At 45.3% G+C, this 19,771-nt stretch overlaps 1 protein-coding gene across 2 annotated transcripts in view; it reads right to left on the bottom strand.

Moving 5' to 3' along the window:
* Window positions 1-7,410: 7,410 nt before the first annotated feature.
* The window catches only part of LOC140428329 (uncharacterized), a 199,923-nt gene continuing 187,562 nt past the window's right edge, over window positions 7,411-19,771 (bottom strand). The window contains exons 13-17 of one of the 2 annotated variants that reach the window (XM_072514683.1): window positions 14,337-14,466; window positions 14,205-14,237; window positions 11,732-11,829; window positions 9,984-10,067; window positions 7,411-9,890 (exon numbers count right to left, since the gene is read on the bottom strand). In XM_072514683.1, the coding sequence (XP_072370784.1) occupies window positions 9,762-9,890; window positions 9,984-10,067; window positions 11,732-11,829; window positions 14,205-14,237; window positions 14,337-14,466 (474 nt within the window). In that variant the 3' untranslated portion in view covers window positions 7,411-9,761. The remainder of the gene's footprint in view (window positions 9,891-9,983; window positions 10,068-11,731; window positions 11,830-14,204; window positions 14,238-14,336; window positions 14,467-19,771) is intronic. The other variant, XM_072514684.1, reaches the window with a different exon arrangement.

Below are 19,771 nucleotides of genomic sequence, written 5' to 3'. Positions count from 1 at the left end.
TTTGAGTAAAGACAATGGTCCCAACAGTAGCGGGCATCTGGTTATAAGGTCATAGGGCGCGACCGGACGGCCTCATTGCACCTGTCTCGGTGACGAGACAAGGCTGATAAGTCTCGAAATAGGCCTCCAGCGAGATTTGAGACGGTCTAGCGAGCTTATGAGATCTCGCGAGACGTCCCAGCGAACCTGAGATCCAGATTTACATATTTATGTGAGCCATTAGGCTCAGTTCATTTTGACTGCATCTGGTTATCCTGAGGCCTGGGATCGAACGTCCATGCCTGGCTGACTTCGTCATGGCGCCGTTTAGCACTAGTCCACACAAACGTGGACCAGGGGTAATGACGACTGGGGGACACCCAGGCCATCAGAGGGCCCCGAATGGCTGGGCCATGGGCAGGATGGTACCCTGGCACACCTCCTGGCACCCAGGCACTGCCAGCCTGACATCTTGGCACTGCCACCTGTGCAACCTGACAGTGCACCCAGTGTGCTCATGTGGCACTGCCAGGCTGGCAGGGACACTGCCAGGGTGCCAGTGCCAAGGTGTCAGATTACCCATGCCAGAGATCAGGTCCGGTGGTGCCCTGCCCTTAGAGGTGCAGTGAGGTGGGGGGGGGGGGGGGTGTTGGGAACACCCTAAGGCATATGTTGAGTGGGTCTGGAGGCTGTGGTGAGATACTGAAGGGGCTGAGAGGGGAGCATTTAAAATTGCACCTCAATCTTTTCTTGTACTGATGAACTGTCCACACCAGCCATCAAGAATCTATCTACTCTGATCCCATTTTCGTGGGCAGGACAGGAGGAACATGTGGAGAGCGGCCAAAGGTTAATTGACTTGTGGTCGCTCTCCAAATTTTCCCATCCCGCCAGCAATGATGCCCACCATGGACAGGACCAGAATCCTGCCCACATTTCAGCGTTTGGAGCGGTTATCTTCTGCATCAATTAGTTTTCCTGGCATCCAGATGTTGAGAGATAGTGATTAATCAGGAGAGGAATAAAGCAGCATGAATGTTATTGGTGCCACAGCTTTGATTTATTTTGGCTATATTTATAAGTTAATTCAACCTCTTTCTAAGCTATGTGCCAGTTCGTGGCTTGGTGGAGGAGGTCAGACAAACTGCCTTGACCACTTCCTTCCAGGAAGTTTGAAGCGCTCTCTTTTGGAACCTCTGGCTCTCGCTGCCCAGCAGGCAGAACCTCCAGGCCCTTAGTTATGACAGGAGATGTACAGCAGGTCAGGTGAAACTTCGGAAAGTTACTATTCTCAGGCTGTTTCTCCTTCCACCATCTTTCGATACTGCCTGACAATGTTTAAAATACTGCAGGCAGAACAATGTTCTGTTCCAGCAATAATAAGTGAATGATTTGTGAACTGAGGTTCCTGGAAATAAATTGTAGCGGATTATCAGTGGTTTCATGTTGGTGAGTGTTAAGATCCCCTTGTTGCAAATCCACCAATGGGAGGATAATCCAGGTCTAAAGTACAAATGGCATTTTGATACTGGTAAATTTGGACAGTCAAGATGCACACATCAACTTGAATTGCTGGGGAAATTCGAGTCCTTCTGTAGTTAATCTTTAATTGACAGCATTCAGAGAGGATCATTGTTGTGATACCTTCTCTCAATGGTCTGTTTCAACAAATGTTTAATCTTTCAACATTATTAAAATTAATCGCATTTTATTGTACTACTGGCATGATCTACTGGCCGCTCCTGCCGGAATCGGAGCAGGACGCGGCTGATAGATCCTGGGAGAGGCCTCCCCTAGGATTTTTTAAGGCCGTTACGCCTCACAAGATCAAACTAGATCTTGCGAGATTTCCCGCATGGTTAAGTGAGTTTAAAAACCCAATTAGCTGCTCTGATGCCAGATCAAATGGCCACCCGACATCAATCGGCCTCGTCGAGGAGATACCAGCCCACAAACGGGGACCAATCGGAGCAGCTTTTGGGGGGGTCTTCCAGGCTATAGGAGACCACCAGGTGATTGGCCTCGGCGCAGGGTGGCATCCTGCACTGATGGTGCCACCCACACACCTTGGCATCACCAGGCTGACAGGGGCACTGCCAGGGCGCCAGGCCAGGAATTTGCCCATGCTAGGGATTGGGCCTGGGGGTGCCCTGCCTGTTTGAGGTGGGGTGCAACAAGCTCCGAGGACCCCTTTGTAGGTGAGTTGGGGCATTGAGCGGGTCTGAGGATCACGTCGTGGGTTGAGAGATTTGGGCACCATTTAAAAATGCTCGTCGGAGCTCCTCAGTGTAGGAAATGACGCTAAAGTGTGGTCTCGGGCAGAGTTGCCCATTGGGGTCCAAAATAACAACAGAGTGCCATTCGATAGTGGCCCTGCTAATCCCATCCAGAATGGACTCTGATTTTTTTTCGTTAGATTACGCCATTTATATAAACATAGGAAAAAGATCTAATTTTCAATAACTTTTGAAATAACAATGATTCAGTCCATTATTCCACTTTGTTTTCTTCAGTGGTAGGTCAACTGAAATGTTAAGTTGGAATTTTGTTAGATCAGGGTTTCAATGGATAAAGCAAAGTAGGGTTAATTTAATGGAGCTACTGATCATCTATGATTCAATAAAATGGCAGAACCATCTCAAAGGCTGACTGGCCTACTCTGATTCCAACATTCCTAAAGTGGGTTATTATTTCAAATTTAAATTTAAAAGGGAGGAATGTTGAAACACTGGAGTGCATGCTGTGAAGGGTACATGTATTTTGAACATTTACTCTGACATACATGCCATGCATTTATCATTTGGGTCCTCATTTCCTTACTGTAAACACATCATGACTTACTTTGTGCTGGATAAATCATTATACTTACATATATGGTGCAATTTGCAGCTACATTAGCTAACTGACAGAAGGAGACAAAGATAATGTAATCGTTCTAGGTATTTTACAAAGTGAAGACTGCTTAGAAATGTCAATACTCTTGGGTTTCCATCGCAGTCAGTTCCAATAAATCTTAATACTTCATTAAGTCAAGAGAGTTTTATTTATAGCAGATTACATATGGAAGATTTCTTCACTAAATAGCATGAAGGGATCGAATCGTGCTTCAATTCTACCTTGGAGTACATATAAAATTGTGACATTTTTGTTTTTAGTCAGATACATATCTTCAATGTTAATTTAATCATCCACGTATCCTGAACGGGTTTGCTTATCTTTGGGGTTCAGTAACACATTTTTTGATTGGCAGCATAACTTTGTGGCTGATATACAGGGCGAGAGTCTCTGGCCTTCCCGCGGCTTGTTTTTCGGCAGCGAGAGGCGGCCCGCCATTGGCCGGTGGCGGGATCTACTGGTCCCGCCACTGTCAATGGGATTTCCCATTGAATCCACTCCATACCGTCGGGAAACCCTTCGGGAGGGGTGCGTCCTCAGTGAGACCGGAAGATCCCACTGGCGTGAACAGTCGGAAGATCTCACCCATAATTTTCATTGTATGTTGACTGCATGACCTCTATGATATAATCATTTAATTAATCTTATTCACTGGAAAGCCATCTTTAATGTTGATTGTTAGCCAACAGCAGTGCAGTTTAATAACAACAGTTCAAAATGGCTGTGTGAATTTATAATCTTATTTTTTTTCTTTATTCGTTCATGGAATATAGGTGTTGTTGGTAAGGCAAGGATTTATTGCCCATCCCTAATTGCCCCGGAGCTGAGGGGTTTGTTCGGCCACTTCAGAGGAAAGTTAACTATCAACCACATTACTGGTCTGGAGTCACATATAGGCCAAAACGGCCATCAGTGAACCAGATGGGTGTTTACGAAAATCAATGATGGCCACCATTACAGATTTAATTTGTTAAATTTAAATTTCACCAGCTCCCATAGTGGGATTTGAACTCACTTCCCCAGAGCATTAGTCTGGGCCTCTGGATTTCTAGCTCACTTGCAATACCATTATACCACCATCTCCCCTATTTAAATTGACCCCTGGAGATCCATTTTCAGTTATTAACCCGTTGGGCTAAAGAAGCAGCTTTAGCCTTCAGCACTGGTGCAACTTATGTCACTGCAAACCACACAAAAGTGGTGAGTAATTGATTGATCGAGTTAACCTGCCATATGTAAGCTCTTTGGAGAGCCATGTTGTTCAGAGCACAGCATTGCAATAAATGCCTGAGGGAGAGTAATGGAGAGCACCTCATGGCCAATCAAATCACCAAAACTGCATCCTCAGGGATTCGATTTGCCGCTCATTGGTGGTCTTTGTGCTGAGGTGGCAGTGGTGACAGTGGCTTTGTGCCGCTGTTCTGCATTGGTGTCAGCAGCCATTTCTTCAATGTATAACCTTTATCTCCTAGCAACCATCCTCATAAGTGCTCTGGTGGCATCAACAGCAATGACACTTTGATTGCCTCAGGTAAAGGCATCATGGTGTCTGGCAGGAAATCTTTTGCAGACATGCAGAAAATGCTTGTACTGGTTGCACACCATCTGGACAATGAGGGAGTGGAATTCCTTTCAAATGATAAATGCCCATAGCTGCTCAAACCAGGAATTTACGGCAACATGGGAATCCTGCCATAAAGAGAAAGTCCATGGCCCACTTGGCTGAATGGCCCCATCAGTCTAGAAGACAATATTTTCTGACTGCCCCACCGTAAAGCTATCTCATCTTCTTGGATGTGCTGATGACCCAGCATATTTCTCTTGCATCAGCTCTGCAACGAGCTTTCAAGTGGCTCTTCATTAACTCCCTCAATTGACCATCTGCCACTTTTAGGGGTTTTGCCACAATCACCCGAAGGAGACGCCTCCAACAAAATCGCTGGAAGTGGGGGAGCAGTTCTGGAAACTGGCAAGCTGCTTGGCACAGTGATTGGTTTGGCACACTCGCCCCTGAACCCATCATTGCCTTGAATGAAAATTCTGCCCGTTATGGTTTCAATCTGAACTTGGCAGGAGTAGAGCCTTCCAAAATGACATCAACAAAGCTATTCAAATAACATTTATTTTAACAGGAAATAACATGAGAAGAAGGTCAACTCGACATGCCCATGTGTCTCTTCAGATCAGTTACTAGCAAGTGGACACTATAGAAAAAGGTGGGCTGACAGGAATAGTGGTGTCAGTTACTGTAGTTTCCTGGGGTTTATTTGATCATCCACGGGGATTGGAGAATCAATTTGTTCCCCTTAAATTGTTCCTGGCCCTTTACTCTTTCTATTTTGGACGTGATGTAATGGCCTCGTCGATTCCGACTTGACGATGCAACAAGGTTGTTAAATCGCACGGGAGGCCTCTCGCAAGATTTGCGATGCTTGAAACGCCTCACGAGATCTAATGAGATCTCCACGACTTCGCGATCTGGAGCTCGTTGGACACAATCCAGATTAACATCTTAATTAACCATTAGGCTCATTTAAATATGCCTGCGCCAAATTCTCCGAGGCCCGGTAATGGACACCCTCATCAGGGAGACTTCACCATCGTGCCGTTTAGCACTGGTCCACACAAACATGGACTAGGCGCAACAGCACCCAGGGACCTCCCAAGCAAGCGGGGGCCCCCGGGTGGTCAGGCTCTGGGGAGGTTGGTAGCCTGGCATCCATGCTGACACCTTGGCACTGTCAACCTTGCACCTTGGCAGGTGCAAGGTTGTCCATGCCAGGGCTTGGGCCTAGAGGTGTCCTGCCTTTAAGAGGTGAGGTGAGAGGGGGGCTCAAGGACCCCCTAAGAGGTAATTAGGGGCAGTAGGGGGGTCTGGAGGCCAGAGTGAGGTCTCTGGGGGAGGGGGGGGGGGGGGTTCGAGAGATCAGGGCGGCATTTAAAAATGGCACCACAATCGGAAAAAGGTAGGTGCCGCCTCGGCAGGGGTTTCCCGACCGAGGCAAAAAAAAACACAATAGAGTCCCATTTGATAACAGGGGCAGTACCGAGAAAGACCCCGCTATACGTGCTCAAAACAGAACTCTGTTTTTTTGTGCGTTAAATCGCACCCTTCATCTTTCTCAGAAGATTGCACGAGTCTGGGGAATAGGAAATAGTTTAAATGATGTGAAAAATGGGGGATGAAATGGGATGAGCTGATGGACCGGTTGGCTTTTCTCTGTCTTTCTTTGTATCTTCATATGTAACTCTTTCTTGTCACATTCCTGCCCTTCTTTCCTCACCCCCAACAGCCACCTTCGCTCAGATGCTCAGTTCCTTCCATTATTCATGACTTTTCTTCCTTCAGGATGGGAGCAAATTTCTTTCTTTCTGGAATTTCAGCTCTCTTCCTCACGGTAACTCTCTGCTTGATTGTGCTGTCAAAGAACAAAACTATCCATCTCGAGACTGCGCTCGGTGTATGTCATTTTTGGATTGAACGTCGGGAAACCCCTGCCGAGGCGGCACCTATCTTTTTCCTGTACTGAAGAGGTCAACTCGTCAGGGTAGGAAGGGGTTGTGGTGCCGTTTTTAAATGCTGCCCCGATCTCTTGAACCCCCCCCCCCCCCCCCCCTCCTCTCAGACACCTCACCCTGGCCTACAGGTCCCCTTAATGCCCCTACTTACCTCTTAGGGGGTCCTTGAGCACCCCCCCCCCTCTCACCTCACCTCTTAAAGGCAGGACACCCCTAGGCCCACGCCCTGTCATGGACAACCTGGCACCCGGGCACCTTGGCTGTAGTGGCTGACTCGAGAGTGATAGTCCCTTCTGCAGCTGGCACAGATGAGTCGCGTGGGTCTGAAGCCATCCCGCTGGATGCCTTATCTGCCATTTGGTCATTTCCTTTGTCCTCTACTTTTTCCGCATCCTTCCCGACTGCATGTATCCAGGCTCCCCGATTTGCAACAAGGATTTCCCATGAATTGACTCTAATCCTGGTCAACTCAAGGTGTCACTTGCAGACATCCTTATATCACAGACGTGGGCGGCCTGTGGGCCTCACACTGATAGCAAACTCACCATACAGCATGCCTTTGGGAAGCTTACATGCAGTTTATATGATCCAGCCTATATAACCCAGCCAATATGAGGTACAATATAACAGATGGATAATAGCAGTCAGCTCTGGAAGCTACTTTCAGCTGGGCAGATAGATGTATCTACAGAGACAATGTGACAAGGGAATTGGAACTTAGATGTCTGTTGCATAAAAAGCACATTCAATTCTAAAAGGCAAATCAAATACAAAACAATTAAATCTATACATATCTGTTTGGGCAAAACAAAAAACAGAGACATTTATATGACAAGAACTGGACTGTGGAAAGGAGCTTCTCACAGCTAAAAACTAAATCATATTAGGTTAAGAGATGCGTAGGTGGATGTCATTTGGACATGGTGAAATGTAACATTTTACGGATGCTCAGTGACACCTTCAATGTTTCTAAAAATCAATCTTTTTCAGTGAAATTTCTATCTGGAGAAGTGCCAGTGCATTCAAACTCCTGAGCAAAGTTTAATATCTGAATTTCAAATTCTCATTGTTAATAAAAAGAGGGAGAAATTATTTCATGATTTTAAAGTAAAACATTATTTTTTCTCAGCGTAGCGCGACTGAATTTTCACTGTGTACTTTCCAGAGTGGTGTCAATACTAGATTCCATTATATTTCCAGTAATCTTCTGGATGATAACTGGGCCCCATGAAAGTTTTGCAGATTTTCTATCTAACATCAACATTAAGAAAGCCCCCTCCTGCTCTCTTTCTTCCCCACAGCAACCTCAGAAGGCTTCCTCCTTGCACTAAAATACCAATCCTATTTCTAATAAGAGCCATCCGTATACAGGCTCTCGGACTGTGACTGACCAATTAGTGGCAATCACTGGTGCATTCTAGATAGCATTTGTGCTGATTTGAGACTGTCCAAACTGATTTTACTCAGCACATTAAGCGTCGTCAAGAGATTAAATAACTTTCATCCCATCAGTCTGAACTGAATTTAAACTCGAGGCAGGCATAATAGTATTGTCATTCAGCCCCCCGTGAGATTTGTAAAAATAGAATTTGATCGTCTTATGAAAAAAGAATGACTTTGTTGTTCACATCACCACACCACATAAAAATATCAAACAAAAGAGCAACATGTTGGTCCTGGTTCACTCAGCTGTTCCCCATGCTGAAGTGCTGCTTGTTGGACTGTAAGCAACAGTGTGGTACATATTTTCAGGCTTTCAGACCTTTGACAACACCATTGCAAAAACCCAACGCAATCAGAACTCAGCTACTTTAAACTAGAGTGAGGTACTGTTCGGCTGTTCCAACATTCTGAGGTACTGCCACAGAGTACGGGGCTGCTGCTCTATACTCTCGGCTTTCCTAAAAATTTCCTTTTTGAATTTGAAAATCCAACCTATCAATTGGGTGATTGAGCCATCTCAGACTGGTTTCTCTCAAGAACTATTGTGAATAGCACTGAGGGACAGTGTGAGAATAGGCCAACTATCTTTTCTTGCAGATGATGTGGAATAAAGGGAGATAAATGAGGAAAAATAAATATCTTAAAGGAATGATAAATATATTTCAGTTTTCAGAATAGAATATTAATTATTGGTACATGTACAAAATTATGAGGGAACGAGATAGGGTGGACAGGATAAAATTATTTCCCTTGGAGGAAAATTCTAGAACCAGGGGGCATAGATTTAAGGTAAGTAGAGAAGGTGTAGAGGGGACATGAGGAAGAAGTTACATAGACGGTTGTGGGAATTCGCTGCCTGAGTTGGTGGACATGATGTGGAGATGCCGGCGTTGGACTGGGATGAGCACAGTAAGAAGTCTTACAACACCAGGTTAAAGTCCAACAGGTTTGTTTTGATGTCACTAGCTTTCGGAGCGCTGCTCCTTCCTCAGGTGAATGAAGAGATATGTTCCAGAAACATATATATAGACAGATTCAAAGATGCCAGACAATGCTTGGAATGCGAGCATTAGCAGGTGATTAAATCTTTACAGATCCAGAGATGGGGTAACCCCAGGTTAAAACATTGTCTTGCATCTTTGAATTTGTCTGTATACATGTTTCTCAAACATACCTCTTCATTCACCTGAGGAAGGAGGAGCGCTCCGAAAGCTAGTGACATCGAAACAAACCTGTTGGACTTTAACCTGGTGTTGTAAGACTTCTTCCTGAGTTGGTGGAGGCAGAGACCCTAAATTCTTTTATAAAGTAACTGGATCTGCACCTTAAGGTCTGTAAACTGCAGGGCTATGGACCGGGTGCAGGAAGGTGGGATTAGATTGGGCTGACTTGAACAAGATGGGCCGAATGGCCTCGTTTTCTATGGTTCTATGAGTACTGATTTGGTTGGCAGTCCAGCACCGCAGGTCGCTCTGCGACACACAATAGTGGGCGGCACGTTGGCACAGTTGTTAGCACTGCTGCTTCACAGCTCCAGCGATCCAAGTTCAATCCCGGCCTCAGGTGACTATCTGTGTGGAGTTTGCACTTTCTCCCCGTGTCTGTGTGGGTGGCCTCCGGGTGCTCCGGTTTCTTCCCACAGTCCAAAGATGTGCAGGTTAGATATATTGGCTACGCTAAATTTTGCCTTAGTGTCCAAAACGTTAGGTCAGGTTACTGGGTTACGGGGATAGGGTGGAAGCATGGGTCAAGATAGGGTGCTCTTCTCAAGGGCCAGTGCAGACTTCATGGGGCAAATGGCCTCCTTTTGCACTGTAAATTCTATAATCTATCAAGGAATGGATCTAGACAAAATATGAAGTACAGTGTTTTCTCAAATGTGAAATACAAAAACGTCAGAAGGCTTCATGTAACAAGGTTCCACATTATGTTTGAGTTGTTTCCAGTTTGTAGTTTCTTCGGTCTGCGACAGCTCTCCTAAAATCTTTAATGAAGGAAGAGATCCATCCGAATAGCTCCTGTGAATCTCGATTCTGTGGTTCTCCAAACTTAACCTAGCAGCAATATTGACAGAAGCATATCTGAGGTAATTTTATCATTGAAAGCGAACAGTGCCACTAAATAAGAAATGTCACAAGTAATATTACCAAGATGGAATTGTAGAGTTTCTTCATTTCGTCACATTGCTTCGTCAAGTTGGACAATTCAGCATCATATTTTTGAATTAAGGCCTGGAAAAAAAATAAGATAGTTTGGTAATTCCCACTATTGTCAATGAGTCCTGCTTACCGTGGATTCAGCATAGGCGTAGAGACTTATTGACACGGCCAATGTTTTGTCAGAATTCCAACTTTTGTTATTCCACACACTCTCCCCCCTCCACACAAACACACCCATCTCACTCTTACACAAGTGCATCTTCATTTTTAAAATTTTGCTGAGGCCACAGATTTCTTCTCTTTAGCACAAGTAAAATGTACAATTAACTGAAAGGAGAATAGAGTGAGTGGCACCTGTACTAAGAAGCAGGAATGTATTTTGCAATTTTTTGATTTTGGCTACACTGCTGACCCGCTCCATTGTTATCATTCATGTAAGTGCTTCTTTTCTTTAGAATCAGTACACTAATCTCTCTTGTGTCCTCAGTTAAATAATGATTCAAACACATTGCGATGTGATAGGGGCTAACATTGTACATCGACCTGTGATGCTCAATCTTATTAATGGTATCAAATTATTTTGCACTGCTCGAATTTGTGTATGCCTTGTTGCAACAAAGGATCTGGGGGAGGGGGGGGGAGGTCACCTTATGCATGGCTACCTAGAAATTGACAAATAGGTAAAGCTATGATGGATCTCCATGTCAAAAAGCTTCACGCAGCCAAAGACAATGCCTGAATATATAAAGGATCTTGAGGATTATCACTGAGCTGTTTGGAGGCAGTTTGAATATCTGAACTAATTGCCATTGAACTCAATGCTTCAAGATTCTTTTTATTACCACAATACCGACCACCTGAAAATTTTAATATAGAAATAATGGCCTTCTGAAGGTTTGTAGGATAGAAATGATCTTAAACTCTCTAACACAATCTTAAAAATAAATATTGGCCAGGAATCACGCTGGGCAATGAAGCTAAAACTAAGACACAGCTGCTTTCTTTGCTGAAGACTGATTTTTGTTCACATTCAACACTACTCCAACATACCAGTGTCCCAGCTTTCCCCATTTATAGGTGCACACATACCCATCACCTGTTTCACAATGTTATCACCATTAAACATTAACAATGTAATTAGAAGACATTGAAAAGGACACTGGACAGATCATCCTGATATTAACAGTAAATGTAATACATATATACATATGTACATATCGAAAACTAAGAGCCAGTACATTAATGGAGTCTCAAAAGAAACATTTTCAGTAAAGCGTACCCTTTAACATTATATCTTTAGATTAAACATATCATCTAACATGCATTGTTTATGATTTTACATTAGTTCAGAAACAGTTAAAAATGTATTTTGCCCTAAATGGCCCTCTTTAAAAATACTTTAAATATGGCTTCCAAATTCAATGTATTATGATAAAGTTGCTGTGCAGGGCAGCACGGTGGCACAGTGGGTTAGCCCTGCTGCCTCATGGCGCCGAGGTCCCAGGTTCGATCCCGGCTCTGGGTCACTGTCCGTGTGGAGTTTGCACATTCTCCCCGTGTTTGCGTGGGTTTCACTCCCACAAACCAAAAATGTGCAGGCTAGGTGGATTGGCCTCGCTAAATTGCCCCTTAATTGGAAAAAATGAATTGGGTACTCTAAATTTTTTATTTTTAAGTTGCTGTGCAGACAATTTAAATTGTGGCATAGTAAAAAAAATAAATTCCTCTGGAATTACCTTCAGTCCTTTGTAGAACTGCGCATCTGAGCACATTTTGTTCTTGGGTTTGAATAATTTCTTGTGCTGACCAGCTTTCGCCAAATCACTTTTCAAAACTGTTACAAGAAGAAAAATACAAGATCTCACTATTTTTCTTTGAAGTGTGATGACGCAGTACTTAACCAATCACTAACAATGATGAAAACCCTGCAGTTTGACAGATCTGAAATTTACATTGCATTTGCCTCACACCAGTGTGATTGACCGTATCCCATCTATAGTCGTAGCACTGAGAATGAGATGGTGACGTAGCTCGAGGGAACTAACCAGGAAGAATATAATTGGAACATATACTTGTGTGAGCAACGTACTTCCCTAGTTTGTACTTCATCTATTAGTAGTGAAAGGTGAACCAGATTTTGCAGCAAACCATCAACAAAATGTGCAACACAGTAACAGCTGGAGCCAAGAACTGACAACATACTGAAAATAATTTCACTGTGGCAGTGTTTAGCACTGCTGCCTCACAGCACCAGTGAACCGGGTTCAATTCCAAACTTGGGTGACTGTCTGTATGGAGTTTGCACGTTCTCCCAGTGTCTGCGTGGGTTTCCTCCGGGTTATCCGGCTTCCTCCCACAATCTAAAGATGTGCAGGTTAAGTGGATTGGCCATGCTGTTCAGGGGTGTGCAGATTAGGTTGTAGGGATATGGCAGGGTGGTCGGGAGAGTGGACCTAACAATGTGCTCTTTCGGAGGGTTGGAGCAGAGTCGATGGACTGAATGGTCTCCTTCTGCACTGTAGCGACTCTAAGGGGCCAATCTTTTGCATCTCAGTTGATTCAGATCTAATTTGATTTTACAGCCACAAACGCCTTTGTCTTGATGGAAATCTCCATCATTTCATATTCTTGGACATTTCACTAGATCAGTGAAATTGGTGCCTTATTGTTGAAAAAAAGGTTAATATTTATTTAGTTTTTGTTTTAAATTGATTTGGGTGAATTTAATCCTGTGGGAAGATTTGCAATTGGGATTCCGTCAGGGTTTCATTTGGTTATGAATTTGTTTTGAATAACGCACAGAGGGAATCTTCCCCCTAAGATATTCGAAGGCTGATGATATCAATTTGCCACACCATGTCAGAATCAGGTTGATTACTGGAGTGATTTCTGCATGGTCAAAATTTCCAGGATTGAAGCTCAGACAGAACAAAAGGAAATAGGGATGCTGTACCCTTCATTGCCTGTTGGTGGAGCAGCAGAGAACAAAAACTTCTGCGTGTTCAGCATTACCAACAAGGAGGTATTTAACAATCCTGAAGCAGTTCGTGACATGATGAAATATTTGTAAAAATATAGTGGCTGAGGCTTTAACAAGAGGACATATTATTGATTGAAAGGCTCATATGCAACATAAATTACAATAAAACCAAGAATGTGACATTCAAATAAATAGGTTTCAATATTTAAATCGCCAGAGGAATTCAAAACTGGCTATGAAAGGAGAAAATAGCTGTGAGGAGGACGGCAGGTTGAAATAAAGTCCATGCTACATGTCACTGTAATATGCTTAGATATTTGACACAGGCACATGTTAACATTGTGAAAGAGCAATTTGATTAATACTATAAATGTGTCAGAGGGTTACTTTCTCCACTTTCCACTTTTGCCATTGGTTGCTTTTGAGTAGGTGTTCTTATCTCCTCTCTTCTTAGACTTCATTTCCTCCAACCCCGCTCCCAATTGATAATCAGGAATGGTGGTGAGACACAGATTTTGATGCCAACAGGCACCTTCGATCTCTTCAGATCACCAGCCATGAGGTGTAGTATCTGATCAATGTGGAAGAGTGGCTATCAGAGAATGTTCCCACACTTGTGCAGGCACCAAAAAGAAAAGTGGGAAACTTACCCTCCAAGGTGGTAATACGTGGGCACAGAAGTAGGCCATTCGGCCCATCGAGTCTGCTCTGCCATTCAATGAGATCATGACTGCTCTGATATGATAATCCTCAACACCCGCCTAATTCCTATAACCCTTGATTCCCTTACTGATTAAATGCCTGTCTATCTCCTTCTTGAACATACTTAATAACCCAACCTCTACAGCTATCTGCAGGGAAGAATTCCACAGATTCATTACCCTCAGAGAAGAAATTGCTCCTCATTTCTGTCTTAAATATTTCCCTTACTCTGAGATTAAGCCTCTGGTCCTAGGCTCTCCAACAAGGGGAAATATGCTTTGAAACTAATTAGTAACTTTAATGGAGAACCAGGAACAAATGCAACACAAGGTTTTTTCCTTTTGAAATTTATAGTGGAAAAGTAAATACACTCTTGATCAACATGGTTATGAATTTGTTTTGAATAACGCACAGAGGGAATCTTCCCCCTAAGATATTCGAAGGCTGACAATATCAATTTGCCACACCATGTCAGAATCTGAAAAAATCGCTTTGTATATATATATATTTTTTAAGTATTTACCTACCGTCTACCTCAGCAATCAGACCCTTAATGGAATCTAAGGACAAAGAGATACAGATCAAATGAGTGATGCAACCAGCGTGTGGATAATGTAGCTTTTCCAAAAGCTCTGCTGCAATTAAATATTTCCACTTACCTCCAGGAACTTCTTCAAATTCTGTGAGCTCTTGGGGGAAGTTTGTCAAAGCTGGTTCTTGTGAAGTAATCTGTTCCACGAGAGCATGAAGTAAGGTGAACTTCCTGTCCTTCCCTCGCAACTGGACCACCTTGAAACAACAGGTACAACAAAGATCAGTGCTTAGGCCTCTGCTATTTAAAGTTAATTACTTAGGTAATGGAATTAAGAATAATGTAACATATTCAAGTTTGCTGACAATGCAAAGTTAGGTGGGAAAGTAAGCTGTGAGGAGGACACTAAGTGATACCGTCAAGTTAAATGAATGGATAAGACAATGGCAGACAATATTAGTGGCAAAATCTGAAGTTATCCCCTTCAGTAGAAGAAATAGAAAAACAAAGGGCTGGATTCTCCGCAGCCTGACGTCAAAATCATGATCGGTGATTGGGCAGAGAATGGATTCAGACACCGGAATCGGGGCCAGTGCCGGTTTGACGTCAGTCCATCATGCTCCGCCCCCTCCAAACCAACGTCATCATGACGTGCGCAATGCGCCATTTCAGCGGCGTTGGCACATCATCGGCTGGTCCACATGCGATGTTCTGCCCCCAATGGCCCGCGTTCCCGACGGCGCGGGCCATGTGTGGTCCCGAGCGTGCGGGAACCCGTCGTGCTGGCTGCGGACAGTGTCCAGCACCGCCACACACGGCCGGCATCCATGCCTCTGGCCACGGGGGCTTCTGTTAGTGCTGGGGGACTGGTAAAGGGTGGCCAGGTGGTGGCCAGGAGGTGGGCTGTGTGGCCGTGGTTGGCGGGTTGGTTCACATACGTCCAGCACCATGTGGTATGGTGTGATCAATGCTGGTCATCAGTCGTGCACATGCGCGGCCCAGGACCGCGGACATTCTCCGGCCACTTTCGGCAGTCCGCAGGAATTTCACTTGGCGCTGGTGCTAGCCCCTCACCGGTACTGGTATTGGGAGGGTTTTGCGCCGCTTTTTCGGTCGTGAATGTCTACACATGCTCCGCATGAATGATGAGACTCTGCACATGGATCACAGAAAGTTGACATCCAGGTACTGCAAGCAATTAGGAAAGCACCTAGGTGGCACAGTGGTTAGCACTGCTGCCTTGTAGCACATGGGATCTGGGTTTGATTCCGGCCTCGGGTGAAGATTCCGGTCTGTGTGGAGCATGCACGTTCTCCCCGTGTCTGTGTGGATTTCCTCCCACAGCCCAAAGTTGTGCAGGTCAGGTGGATGGTCATGCTAAATGTCTCTTAGAGGGGCTTTACCTCTTCAGTTCTGAACCTGGAAAGGTGTGGAAACTTGAGTTGCCTGTGGGGGGGGAGTTGATGAAAAGGCAGGCTTTCTCCGAGAAAAACAAACACCTGCCTATTCATAGGTCTATTTTTGCAGCAAGCTTTGGGTCTCAGAGAGTGGTCCATTAGGTCACACTTACCCATAAAAAGAGACAAGCATTTAAAAGGGTCTTACAGCTGGCAGAATTCATTTTAAGCTGCACGGCAGCCATTGTTACCTTGGAGTTCGCAGCCCCAAAGTCTTGTCTCCACGACTCCACTGGGGGCGCGACCCATAGTTTGGGATGCCCTGCCCTAGAGGGGGTGCAGCAAAGGTTCACTAGACTGATTCTTAGAATGAGTGGGCTCTTCCAAGAGATAGAGTAAACTAGGCCTATATTCCTTAAAGTTCGGAAGAATGAGACCTGACATTGTTAAAACATATAAAATTCCCAAGGGACTTGACAGGGCAGATGGTGGAAGGATTTTCCCCTGCTTTAAAATGCTCGAACGAAGGGCACAGTCTCAGAATAAAAGATCAGCCATTTAAGACTGAGGTGAGGAGACATTTCTTCACTCATACGTTATAAATCTTTAGTACACTCTACCCCAAGGAGCTCTGAATACTCAGTGATTGAGCATATTCAAAGCAGAATTTGAACATTTTTGGATATTAAGGGAACCAAGAGATATGGGGATAGTGAAGGAAAGTGTAACTGAGGCAGAAGATGAACTCTAATCATAATGAAGGGCAGAAAAGGCTCGATGAGCCAACTGGCCCACGCTGATTTCTATTTCATATGTTAGTACTGACAAATTGAGGTTATACCCAAGTCCCTTTCGAGAATTCCAGGTGTAAATTCATCTCCCCCTTTTAAAATTAATTATACTAGCCATGATTGGAGATTTAAAAAAATGTTTTTATTCAGAAGCTTTCATATTGTACAGGACAAAGGTAAGCGTGAACACACATCAAGAACAAAAATATACTTGCACATTCTCCCTGTTTCTGCGTGGGTCTTACCCTCACAACCCAAAGATGTGCAGGCTAGGTGGATTGGCCCACTAAATTGCCTTTAATTGGAAAAAAAGAATTGGGCACTTTAAATTTTAAAAAAGAGAATAAAAATATATACACATCGGTCGTCGTCCATTAGTTACATCGGTTACAGCTTCTTGTTTTGCTTTCTCTGATAGGCGTTCATTTCCAGCTGGGTCCCATGTTTCCCTCTCCCTGTTTTCTTCCTGACCCCCCTCCCCTTCTGGCGTGCCCTCTTCCCTCATCAGTTCTTATATCCTGTTCCTGTTTGGTTGGCGTGATGCTGTGTATTGTGTTATTTGCTAGGCCTGGTTGGGCTCCATGCCTCTTTCTTCCCCCCCCCCCCCCCCCCCCCCCCACCCCTCACCTTTGTTTGGGTTTGTTGTTGTACCGTGACATCCCTCTCCCTTCCCCTGGCTTATTGGCTGTTGGCTGCAAAACAGGTCTTGGAACAGCTGGGTGAATGACTCCCATGTTTTGTGGAAGCTCTCGTCCGACCCCCGGCTGGCGAATTTAATCTTCTCCATCTGGAGAAATTCTGACAGGTCGGACAGCCAGTCTGCAGCTTTGGGTGGTGCTGCTGGTCGCCAGCCAAACAGGATTCTCCGGTGGGTGATTAGGGATCAAAGGCAAGGGGGTCAGCCCACCTTCCCATGAAGAGACCTGGCTGCTCTGATACCCCGAAGATTGCCACTGTCGGGCATGGATCCAGCCTTCTTGGATGTTGCCTCTAAGAAGGCTGGTCAGAACCCGTCAAGTCTGGGGCAACACCAAAACATGTGGGTGTGGTTGGCCGGGCCTCGTTTGACACTGTTCACATTTGTCTTCCACCTCCGGAAAGAACCTGCCCATTTGGGTTCTGGTTAAGTGGGCTCCCTGTACCACTTTCAGCTGCATTAAGCTCAGCCTTGTGCACGTGGAGGTGGCGTTGACCCTGTGCATTTCTTTGCACCAGAGTTCTCACCCTATTTCAAACCACAAGTTTTCCTCCAACTTTTCCCTCGTCTTGTCCAGTGGTGTACCCGCCCTTCCTATCAGACGCCCATACAGATCGTCGCAGTTCCCCCTCCCTCGGATGTCTGCATCCAGTAAGTCCTCTAACAGCGATTGTTGCAGCGATCATGCGTACGCTTTTGTTTCCCTACGCAAGATGTTTTTGACCTGCATGTATCTTAGCTTGATCCTCCCTGTCAGCTAGAACTTCTCTGTTAGTTCCTCAAGTGTTGTTAGTCTGTTATCTGTGTGGAAGTCCCAACTGTCTACATCCCCCCTAGTCCTGTCTCCAGCTTTCAAAGGTGGCATCCATTATGGCTGGCGCAAACCTGCGTTCGTTGCAGATGGGAGCTTTACCGGACATTTTAGTTAATCCGAAGTATTGTCGCAGTTGGTTCCATGACCGGTGTGTTGCAATTACCACTGGGCTCGTTGAATGTTTGTTCGGTGGGAATGGGAGCGCAGCTGTTGAAAGGGCCTGGAGGGAGGTCCCGGTGCAAGAGCCATCCTCCCTTCGCACCCACTCAGCTTCTGGCTCCTTTATCCATCCCTTTACCCTTTCGGCAATTGCAGCCCAATGGTAATATTGCAGATTTGGGAGAACTAGGCCCCCTATGGTTCTTGTTCTCTGCAGTACCTTTTTGGGAATCCTAGGGCTTTCCCCTTCCCACACAAATGCCATGATCAGTTTATTCTAATAAGTTGAAGAAGGCCTTGGGGTTGTAGATCGGTATGGATCTGAACAGGAAGAGGAACCTGGACACTACGTTCATCTTGATCGTTTGCACTCTCCCTGCCAGGGAGAGTGGGAGTGTGTCCCATCTCTACAGGTCCTTTTTTACTTCCTGCAGCAGGCTGGTCGGGTTCCATTTGTGGATCCATGTCCACTCATGGGCAATTTGGATTCCCAGGTAGCGGAACTTATATCAAGCTTGTTTAAATGCCAGCCCCTCCAGCTTTGCCCCTCCCCCTTGCGGGTTCACCGGGAAGATCTCACTTTTGCTCAGGTTGAATTTGTAGCCCGAGAAGGCTCCAAATGCTTTCATAATTATCTTTATTATTGTCACAAGTAGGCTTGCATTAACACTGCAATGAAGTTACTGTAAAAATCCCCTAGTCGCCACACTATGGCGCCTGTTCGGGTACATTAAGGGAAAATTCAGAATGTCCAATTCACCTAACAAGCACGTCTTTCTGGACTTGTGGGAGAAAACCAGAGCACCAGGAGGAAACCCACGCAGACACAAGGAGAGCGTGCATACTCCACATGCACCCAAGCCAGGAAACAAAGCTGGGTCCAAATGGCGTTGTGAAACAACAGTGCCTACCACTGTGCTAATATGCCAGCCAGGAGCTTTCTTGATTCCCTCCATGCTGCTTTGTGGGTCTGAGATGTAGAGGAGCAGGTCATTGCATAGAGTGAGACTCTGTACTCTCTGCCTTTTCTCCGGATCCCCTTCCAAATCTTCGCCTCTCTGAGTGCGATTGCTAGTGGCTCGATCACCAGGGCGAACAGCAGTGGAGACAACAGGCATCCCTGCCTTGTGCCTCTATGCAATTGGACATACTTAGAACTGATGGTATTTGTCCGCAGGCTCACCATGGGAGCATTGTACAGGAGTTTCAGTCACGCGGTAAATCTTGCTCCAAGCCCGAACCGCTCCAATACCTCTATATGAGGTATTTCCTTCGACTCTGTTGAATGCCTTTTCTGCATCCAGGGAAGTGATCACCTCTGGTGTTCTCTCACCAGATGGGGTCATCATCACGTTCAGCAGGTGCCTGATGTTCAATGTTAGCTGTCTACCCTTGACAAAGCCTGTTTGGTCTTCTGCTACCACCTCTGGTACGCTGTCCTCCAGTCTCCTGGCTAGGATTTTGACCAGTATTTTCACGTCCGTATTTAGCAGCGTAGGACCCGTATTCTGTTGGGTCTTTGTTTTTTTGGGTATCAGTGAGATTGAGGCTTGTGCCAGCATAGGTGGCAGGGAGCCCCTCACCAGCGAGTCTGTAAACATCTCCCGCAGATGCGGGGCCAGTGCTGTCGCAAATCTTTTGTAGAATTCCACCGGGAATCCATCTGGTCCCGGCGCTTTTCCTGCCAACATGGAATTAATACTC

Source organism: Scyliorhinus torazame, chromosome 8 (genome assembly GCF_047496885.1).
Source record: "Scyliorhinus torazame isolate Kashiwa2021f chromosome 8, sScyTor2.1, whole genome shotgun sequence".
In the NCBI taxonomy this organism is placed as follows: Eukaryota; Metazoa; Chordata; class Chondrichthyes; order Carcharhiniformes; family Scyliorhinidae; genus Scyliorhinus; species Scyliorhinus torazame.
The sequence above is the reverse complement of the archived record's forward strand: the minus strand, read 5'-3'. Positions and strand labels throughout refer to the sequence as shown.